At 36.0% G+C, this 10,197-nt stretch overlaps 1 protein-coding gene across 2 annotated transcripts; it reads right to left on the bottom strand.

The window, feature by feature from the left end:
- Positions 1–7,226, bottom strand: LOC112040087 (protein disulfide isomerase pTAC5, chloroplastic). 2 transcript variants are annotated; one of them, XM_024072987.2, is made up of 7 exons: positions 6,708–7,226; positions 5,735–5,830; positions 5,447–5,584; positions 4,166–4,412; positions 622–659; positions 414–503; positions 1–275 (listed from the first exon to the last, which is right to left on the bottom strand). In XM_024072987.2, exons 1-6 carry the CDS (start codon positions 7,158–7,160, stop codon positions 414–416), a joined length of 1,062 nt encoding a protein of 353 aa, XP_023928755.1. In that variant the 5' UTR covers positions 7,161–7,226; the 3' UTR covers positions 1–275. The 2 variants fall into 2 exon arrangements, with proteins under 2 accessions (XP_023928755.1, XP_023928754.1); XM_024072986.2 differs by having other exon boundaries at positions 1–503.
- Positions 7,227–10,197: the final 2,971 nt, after the last annotated feature.

Below are 10,197 nucleotides of genomic sequence, written 5' to 3'. Positions count from 1 at the left end.
TTAACTGCAATTCTTTATATTTTCAAAAGAAAAAATACAAATAATTCAAAAGGCATTATTGATTACATAGCGTTGTCAACCTTAGTATTGATGGAATTAAAATCCTGTTTGTATGAATAATAAATAAATACATAAATAATACCCCGTTTGTATGACTTGTTTTGGCATTAAAAAACAAAAAGAGTAGTATTTATTACACGGACCATTTTACACACCCTTAGCATCACACTCTGCCATGCCGCTTGTAAGTACCTCATTAAAAACTTGATCCTCCACTTCAATATCACAAGTTGTATGGAATTTAGCAAAAGATAAAAGATTTAGTAAGTTGTATAGTAATTAAACAATCATGAATTATGATACACGCACTATAGCATATGAAGCAGATGAGAAAATATATATCATGTCTTAACTCATTGTTTGCCTCCACATACGTCGCAAACGGTATAACCAAGGCCCTCGCAATATGGACACTTTGTTCCCTCCTCTACCCATTCCATAAACTGCAATACGGAACTTTATCATAAGGGTCAAATCTAGAATAATGTTGGAATAAATCAGACCAAAAAAAAAAAAAAAAAAGAGACATCTCAAGGATATCATTATCAATAGCCCTCTTACCTGTGGCTCAACGTTTGGCTCGCCTGTTCCATCACATTCTGCACCAGACAAAGCTTAGTTAGCCATAGGTGGTCTAAATGGCAGCTGTTGGTCATTTATTTGATTGGTAAGTTTTCACACACATCTAGTAAATTTTCAAGCCACGGTCTTATCCTCCATCCTCTCTTGTTGGAAAAGGACTTGCCATTTGAGCTAAAGCTCATTGGCTGGTTATCATTATAACCTCAAAGTCCAATATGTAACCTTTGTCATATAAGAAGCAATGGCAACTCTGAATAAATCAACTATAACAAAATAGTTTACAATATGTTTTCAATTTTACACTCAAAAGCTTGATATACACACTAAAAGGACCACTTGGAAACAATGAATGTGATTGGGGATCAATTTCTACCATCAGGGAAGGAAAAGAGATCCCCTCCAATCGAAAGTGGTAAACCTTCGTCACTGTCAGCATTACTCTCTCAACAGCTTCATACTTCACAAACATGAAGGGTTATGGATAATGGTCTCTTTCTGTTAAAAATTAATATTTTGATAGGTCAAATGGCTTCTTGACAAACTAAGGCACACTGTTTTGTACACATGAATGCGTGAGCTATGCCAAGTACTCAGTAAATTATAGACCACTTCAAATGTTTGAGTCGATATAAGAAATTATCTCTCTAAGAACTACAATGCAATTTTCTCATCAAAACTACAAATAAACAAAGTCATTGTACCTGATGAAATCAAATATCATGGAGGAAATTACCAACCCAAGTTTCATGAATTCTCCTTGACATAAGGTTTCTTTACCCTTTACTTCAAGGAAACCTACTTTCATTGGTTTCTACCTTTTCTCCTTTTACTTTTTCAATCACACATTTGACCTACATTTTATTGGTTTCTACTTTTTCTCTTTTTACTTTTCCATTTCTGACATAAAAAAGAAAGCCTTCATATTTTTTTCTTTTCTACATCATGTGGTTCTTGTCATTTTTGAAATCCTATTGCCACTTTTGAAATCCTTAATATCTCAAGACTCTTGCCACTTTTGAAATCTCAATATCTCATGGGCTAGTACTCTTCATAACGACTGAAAAAATCATCTCCAATCCATGAGAAAAGGGAACCACATTGCGACCGTTCACTGGAAGTTCATGCCAACCAACATCCTATAAAGCTTAAACAACTTGATAATTTTTATAATAATTCGGAAAAACCTCATCGAAGCCAATGTCTTTGTTTTTCAAATAATTAATCTCATCTTGGATATAAAAAATACAATTACTTGTCTCCCCCTCATCAAAAGGCAAAATATTCCCAAAACTGAGTCCCACATTCTGTAATAGAAGGGTTGACAATCTCTAATGAAAAGGGTTGTTCGTACTAAACAACCTTAAAATATTTCATGTTATTGCAATAAATTATTGCCGGCTTAACATCATTATATTCCTCTTCACATATCTCTCTCTCCCATTTGTGGCATTTTCACATAGAGAAAATTTTACTTTCTTGGTAATAGAACCATTGATTCCAAGTCTAAGCTGTGGAGTCCTCTCAAAATCTTCTCATATTAACCCATAGTCATAAGTCTTTACATGTGTCTTGTACATACTGCAACGAGCATTCCCTCTTGCTCTTTTCCACCTTCCATTACCAAAGTGACTATAATAACCTACCTAACCCATGGTATGCATAGAAAATAGATTAAAGCCTAAGCCAACAATATGTACCACATTCTTTAATGTCAATGTGCAACCAACATTAGTTTTAATCCACACATCACCATGCAGTCTTTGAGTTGCTAGAATTACCTATCTCATACTACCAAAGTCTCTTTCTTTGTATGTGGTGAAGAAATCAGTGGTAGAAATTACATGGTGGGACTTGGCAACCCAACCAATGTCATGTTTGCAGCATGGTTATACTCTTCCTCTTCAAACTTCAATAGAGGGCTCTACCACCTGTTCTTCTAATTATCATTCTATGGATTTTAATCCCTTTCTGTTCAATTTTTCAAAACCCATTTTTATATGACCTATCTTCCTATAATTGAAGCATTCTCTAAACCCCCCTTAGCTGAGATGTATCACTTGTTTTTGATCTATCGTCAAATTTCCTATGACTATCAAACCTTCTACTCTTACTTCAACCCCGGTTCTTTGTGACAAGATCTTGTTCTCATGCATTGTTCATACCCATATCTTTCCCCCTAATTTCCTCATAGAATAAGCTATCTTTCACAATGCTCAACAACTGCACATCATTTGGAGAAGAGTTATTAAATGTCACAACTAAAGTTTCTTCACTGTCAAAACAAGGAACAAAACCTGCAATATTTTTTTCTTTGCCACCACTTTCGCATGGGTTGTAATCATCAAATCATCTAAACACTGTATTCTGGTTGTTCAGATCTGTTAAACCTCATTATATTATGGTTGAGTCATCAAGTCAATCCACATTGCATGAGGAGTCATGCCAAGTAAAAACAAAAACATGACTACAGATGGTCAATTGTTACAGTTCAAGCTATATATGACTAACAGTGTGCTAACCTACAATACAACCATTTGAATCTGAAATTATAAAATCTCAAATCCCAGTTGCAAGAATTTTCATATAGTAGACAAGCTCCAGCTCCAAAACTTGATTCCCTACACGTTACATTTGTGACAAAAACAATATATTCCGTCATGATCAAACCTTAAATTAGCTCCAGTTCAGTCGGTAATATAGGAAGTCCATTTTCAAAATAAAATAGTTTTTTGGAAAAGAAGTCAATTTAACTGGGAACTTCAGCCTAAAATGGTTTGGGGAATCAAGTAAATTTCTTAAATTTTTTATTTACATTTTTGGATAATTAAAATATGCTTATGTTTAAAGCAGTTAAATTATTGCTTGTGCACTGGGTATGGCCTTCTAATTATGCTTTTTTATCCATGTATGCATGACACAGGCATATATAAGCTTGATTTCTTTTTTCAAAGGCCTTAGAGCCATCTAATAAAATTTGGTCAACAAACTCAAACAGACTGTGTCTCATTTGGCTGTGCAAGCATAAAGTTCCTTCTGTCTGAAACGTGTGCAATAAAGTGATATGTATCCCTATGTAAAAACCAAATCATTGGTAACAAGTCCTTTTCCAATCTCCGTCCTGGTATACATAGTGAGAAGAAGTATGTTGTGGGTACTATTTCAGATGCTTCTGTCCACAGGACAGAAAATAGGCTGGCCTCTAAAAATGCTGATTCAATCAACCACAAATACATGTTAAGAATATATATGCATCCCCAGGTCAGTTTCCCACGTGTATGACATTTAACCTCTATTCACTTCGTAATTGCAGATTACTAAATTGCCCATTAGCCCAATATCTAATATGTGTAAGTTATACTTATACATTGCTCTCATTATATTTAGTTGTAAAATATCATATTTGACCAAATAATCTATGCTAGGGCTCTGCCATTAATTTCACGTGTATCACGTGTATGGTTCAACAATGAGCACCTTCAAAGAACTATCATTATCAAAGATCTATATTGTGACAATTATGTACCTGTGCACATTAAGCGGCCCTCTCCACGACATGTAAGGCACTTTGTTGTGGTATCTTTAGTCTTGCTATTACCTACTGGTTTGTTCCTGCCTACAAGTCTGGAGGGTTCTTCCCATCGGTTCTCTCCTAGGAGAAAAACTCGATGTTGGGATACCTCCACTTCTGTAACACTTTCTTCGTTCACAACTGTCTGCTTAACTTCTGAAATATCCATTATAGAAGCAACTGGAGCCCCATTTGCATCTTCCTGAAAAAACAATGAGCCTAATCAGATATTTGCACACAAGATGACGTCAGTATCGTTAAAAGGATAAATTATTTGCCATTAGCTAATAATAGAGTTGCTTAGGTTGACGTTCAAAAGACGTAATCCTTCCACTCACTAATCTGCCCAACATGCTACCATCACCATAGAATGTATCCAACAAAAACAGAAAGCCAAAAAAGAAAAGAAGAGCCGAGTTATGTGAACCGTACAAGTTAAATCCTAATACTCCATGCAGTTAAAACTGGTCACAACTGCAGAGTCCTGCATCTCTGTGATATGTAAGGCTGTTCTTGAGATGGATTCCAGACTCAGGAAGACTCCACACCAAGAAGGGGAAAATAATTTTACATATTTTGGGGTATCAGAACAATATGTCTTTCCATTTTCTTTTAGTGTTGGTCTTTATTAAGCCAGCCACTAACAAAGCAAAAAAAAAAAACCAATTCTCCATATCAATCTCAAGCAAAGAAGACACCAAAAAAAAAAAAAGATAAAGAAAGGAAGTTGCATTATCATCTACACACAGTGTAAAGCCATCCTGAATGTCAGTCAAACCTTTAAAATTTTTTTTTTTTTTTTAAAAACTGCAGTTTGTTCGCCTCAGCCAGCTTGCTACTTCAACAATCCTAACGATTCAAAAGGGTAAAACTTAAGTACAGTACCTTAGGTGCAATACATTCAATTCCTCAATTGAATTCAAATACTTGGTTACATTAACCAATAAAAAACAAATAGTGTTATCTTTTTCAAGAACAATTAAATATAATGCAATTAAGCGTTTGAATTTAACTAGGGAACCTAATGTGCTGCACCTAAGGAATTATACCTTTACATAATGCAAAATATACTTCTCTTATGTATCAGAATATCATCCATCTGCCAGTGCATGACCACCAGAATAGCTACATATCTTTGAAAGGCTTCAGTGCCAATACCAGAATAGCTAGTGAGAATTCAGCTGATGCATCCCTTAATATGGTAAAGCATTGCAGCAAATGGTTATATCAACGTACCATTGGCGAAACAGTCAAGGTGCTCCCCTTCTGATCTGCATCTACATTTGAACCAGCACCAATAATTTGTTGCTCCACATATAATCTTTCAAGCAGCTCTGCAGTCATTATCCCATCTTCAGGGGCACCTAGTGAGGCCTGTCAAGCAATATGAAGCACTGTAAGAACCATGGAACAGAATAGTAATACAGCATTGAATAGTCTATGAGGGAAAGACTATTTTTACCCTTGATGATTCTACAGAGTTTTCCTACAAGTAAGTTCCACAAATAAATGTTTGCAACTTACTTGCCAAGTCTTCACAGCACGCTCGGTCCCACTTGAGAAACTTGAATATTCCATGTCTTCCTCTCCTGAGTAAAATCCCATTTTTTGCAATGCCTCCTGTCATACTCAAATGTTAGAACAAATCAAGTATAAGACATGCTCTTACAAAGTTAGTAATGCATTTGTGAGTTGTGACAGCGCGCATGGGTAACTGCCGAAAACCCTATAAAAAATTTCAACTTTGAAATTCACATATATGATATATACAGGGAATGTTGGAGATCTAACTGTGCATAGTGAACGAAAATAATGTGTCCAATCAACTTCAACTACATTTGAATCTAATCAGTGAGTTAATTGCCCATCTTATGTGGAACAATATACCATTTTTATGTACAACTAAAATCAACTTAATTAAGCCCATTTACTTGTACTTAAGTAAATAACTTTATTGTAGTGCACCTAAATTATTGGCAATGTAAATAATAATTGTACTCAAGTATTAGATAGGCTAAAACTTTTTTTTTTTTTTTTTTCCCTAAAGTTTGAATGAAGTTCGTTTTGTTTCATCCCTAAAGTATTGAAAACATTACACTTTTTATCCTTAAACTTTAAAATGATTGACAAAAAAGTTTATTTTTTTGTTCAAAAACTTTAAAAAGATCTTTCATATAACCAAGACTTTCAAGTTTCGATTGACTTATTTGCCTAATGTGTGTGTGTCCTTATTATTATTATTGATAAATGTAATGGTTCATATCAGACATGTCAAATTCTTTAATGCTAAAAAAAAAATGTGACCTAGTCTAGTTACACTTACACACATAAGATAAAAAGTTAGTAGAAGGACAGAAAAGAAAAATGAATAGTGATGCAAACTTGTTTAGGAATGAGAACGATATTTGTTTTGCCTATCTGTTGTATTTTCTATAAAGGAATCACAAAACAAAAACTCGCCTTGTGAATTTCATAGTATGAGTGAATGCGAGCAGACCTGCATCGCTTGAACCTCGGCGCCTTCCGATCCTTTCCGCAGAGTCTGCTTCTCCGAAACCCTAATCACCTCCTTCTTCTTCTCCTCCTCCTCCAACCCGGTCTCTGCAATGAGGCCTTTCTCCTTCAAACCCTGCAACGTTAATCCTAGGGCTTCTAACACCGATGATTCTCCTTCTAGGGCTTGTATTTTGAGCTTGAGGTCAGAGATTTCGCGGAGGAGTGAGTCCCGCTCGCGAGCCCAGCGTTGTTCCTCGCGGAGCCAGCGTTGCTCTTCGCGTAGCCACCGCTGTTCCTCGCGAAGCCATCGGATTTCTTCACTGGAGGAGTGGCAAATGTGGGATTTGAAGAGGGAGAGTGAGGGTAGTTTGGGGATTGGGAATAGGAGGAGAGTGGAGTGGGGTTTGTGGTGAAAAGGAGGGTTTAGAGAGAGGAGAGTGAGAGAGGAAGACATGGAATCGAGAGAGAGAGAGAGAGAGAGATAAATTGAAAGAAGAAGAAAGAAGTTGAAGATATTTGGAATTGGTGCGCTGTTGTCCTTGTGTATTTTTGTGTTTTGTTTTGAACCACACGTTTGGTACCAGGTGGCGGGAAGATAATTTCGGTCCACTCCAGGGTTGGCTTCGGAGCCAGCGTTGCTCTTCGCGTAGCCACCGCTGTTCCTCGCGAAGCCATCGGATTTCTTCACTGGAGGAGTGGCAAATGTGGGATTTGAAGAGGGAGAGTGAGGGTAGTTTGGGGATTGGGAATAGGAGGAGAGTGGAGTGGGGTTTGTGGTGAAAAGGAGGGTTTAGAGAGAGGAGAGTGAGAGAGGAAGACATGGAATCGAGAGAGAGAGAGAGAGAGAGATAAATTGAAAGAAGAAGAAAGAAGTTGAAGATATTTGGAATTGGTGCGCTGTTGTCCTTGTGTATTTTTGTGTTTTGTTTTGAACCACACGTTTGGTACCAGGTGGCGGGAAGATAATTTCGGTCCACTCCAGGGTTGGCTACTTGCTATGAATTCAAAAAACTTTTAACTGTGTACACTAGCACTACACATGCCAATCCAATCATTTGGTATTGATAATTTTCAACAAAAACATATTTTTGTGCCCTATGTTTTTTTTCTCTATTTTCTATTTGATCTTCAAGTATTCATAGTTTCTGTTTTGGTCCTTATATTTTTAAATTTATTATCATTTGGTTCATGTTATATTACACTACGAGTTTAAAAATAGTGTTTCTTGAGATTAAGGATGTCCTCGCCTCAGTCTGAGTCGAGTTTGGATACTACTTGGACTCAACCCAATTTCGGCAAGTGATAGAACAGAGGATTCGCACTGTGAGCACCATCAGTTTGGATCAGGCAGTTCTTCGTTCAAATTGAGTCAATTTTAGATAATATTATTAATTTCGTTTCAAAACTCTTCATACTGGTATGTAATCTAAAACGGTAATACTACCCGTTCCACCTCGAGTCAAATTCCAATCAATTTCAAGGTGCTTTAGTTGTTCTGGTCAATTTCGAGCAAAATGGGAATTTTGGCCAGTACTAGTTTTTGCCCTTAAAAAAAAAAAAACTATTTGAAATAGTATTCATAACATTGGTTTAAGTTGAAACCGAAGGAGGAGACAACAAATCTAGCCCAGATCTAGTCAAATCTTGACGAGATCTCAATAAATCTGAGAATAAGAGAAAGAGGGAGAAAGAGAATGGCAGTTACCAGAGAGATTTGTCCATCAGTTCAATTTCCATCGAGTGTCAAATCTCTAACCCGCCACTCAACCTGCTCCCATTGGTTGTTGATGTAGAAGATCTGATGCTGACCACCTCTCTACTTGGATTAAGTTGGTTTCCGTTGGGTGGCACTAGATCAGATGGTTTGGTTGCTTTGGAAAGTCCTAAATAAGATGATGACAGGGACCAAAATGACAACGTTTAAAAATAAAAAGATAAAAAAATAAAAATAAAAACCTATGAAAATTTGACGTTCAAATTAAAAAGGTGAAAACATAGAGAAAATGGGTAAAATACAGTTAACACATTTGAGATTCAAGACTAATGCAAATCAGGTTCAAAAATTTTCAAAACTAACAAACTTGGTCCCTAAACCTAACTTGAACCCTAAACCGTTATCATTTTTCTCAGCTCTCTCACGATGATTAGAGTGCAAGTTGATCAATTTTGAAAAGTTTTGAACCTAGCTAACTTTAGCCCAAACCTTAAGGGTGTTAATTGTATTTTATCAAATTTTTTTTTTTTTTTTTTTACTATTTTGGAATGGATTTAACTATACTTGGGCTTTCTAAAAAAATGTATTGGTCTCTTTTAGGAGAAGTATTGGTTCCCTCTTTTCTTGAAACCAAAGTCACACATGACTCATGACTTGGGCTTCCTTCTAGGAAAACATATACGGCTTTAGTTTCTTGGATTGATAGCTTCTATTTAACTCATGGATGGAAAAGCTTTATTTTTGACATTTTCTAAGAAAACCTGCCCGAATTTTTCTTTCATCACACAACTCTTAACAACCGAGTTGCTTTTTTGATAAATGTGAATATTTGATTGAATGAGCAAAAGAGATACATTTCTTTCCCAAGCCTTCATGACAGCAAGATGAAGGGATGTACAATTACAAAAATATCAGATATTTGAGTACAAAACATGTTTAGTTCATGAGCTACAGTACAGAGTTAGCATCCTTTTTGATCCAACAAAAACAACAACCCACAAAAGAATTAGCCAAGACTAATGCATCGTTCAATAGTGACTAAATCTCCAAACATGCCTCCAAATTCTTATTTATGGCATCACCACAGAGCTTAGAATCACTCTCAACAATTATACTTCGGAACTTTTTATCTTTAGCTAGTTGCAAAGCCCAAATTATGGCAGAAGTTTCAGCAAAACTATGACTACACGACATTATACTTCAAGCCCACACCTTTTAAAATATTTCAATTTTCATCCCGAACTGCCACGGCTACATAGTCTTCTCATTTAAACACGCTGCATCAATATTTAATTTTATCACACATTTGGTGAGCCTTCAGCAAGTTACATCTTCATCTTGTCTTGGACTTAGCTGCGCACTGGTCTTAGCTGCAAGAATGCTCCTTAAACCTTCTTTCTAAACTATGGAGCTCAACAAGTAATTAAGCTCACCCGCCCATTATTGTGCACTACTTTGTTTCTCAAGGTCAAGGATCATACTGTCTCCAATGTAAGTGCCATGTAGAGCGAGCACTGTTGCCTTACTTTTAGTTTAGGTAGTAGATTAATCAATCTAAGAAAAGGCCCAAAACAGTAACACGTCCAATCTACTTAGTGTCATTATTTCAAATTAAATCAATTACATTCAATAATAATAATTAGAGCAGTGTTATTATACACATTCTATTACACACTTAAAATAATCTGATATCAAGTCATGATTTTCAAGTTAGGCCAATTTCAGTGCAGTTCAAGTATGGACTAGTATTTTCCCTGATTATTAACACCACACAGTC

This window comes from Quercus suber, unplaced genomic scaffold (genome assembly GCF_002906115.3).
Source record: "Quercus suber isolate HL8 unplaced genomic scaffold, Cork oak 2.0 scaffold_503, whole genome shotgun sequence".
Lineage (NCBI taxonomy): Eukaryota > Viridiplantae > Streptophyta > Magnoliopsida > Fagales > Fagaceae > Quercus > Quercus suber.
The sequence above is the reverse complement of the archived record's forward strand: the minus strand, read 5'-3'. Positions and strand labels throughout refer to the sequence as shown.

What these genes read in the sequence shown, in the direction of transcription:
- LOC112040087 (XM_024072986.2), bottom strand. Translation starts at nt 7,160, where the DNA reads ATGTCTTCCTCTCTCACTCTCCTCTCTCTAAACCCTCCTTTTCACCAC. An exon ending in CCTTGACTGTTTCGCCAATG is followed by an intron (nt 4,413 to 5,446) that starts GTACGTTGATAT and finishes TTGTTTTTTCAG; the next exon opens with GAAGATGCAAATGGGGCTCC. An exon ending in GGGCCGCTTAATGTGCACAG is followed by an intron (nt 660 to 4,165) that starts GTACATAATTGT and finishes TGTCTGGTGCAG; the next exon opens with AATGTGATGGAACAGGCGAG.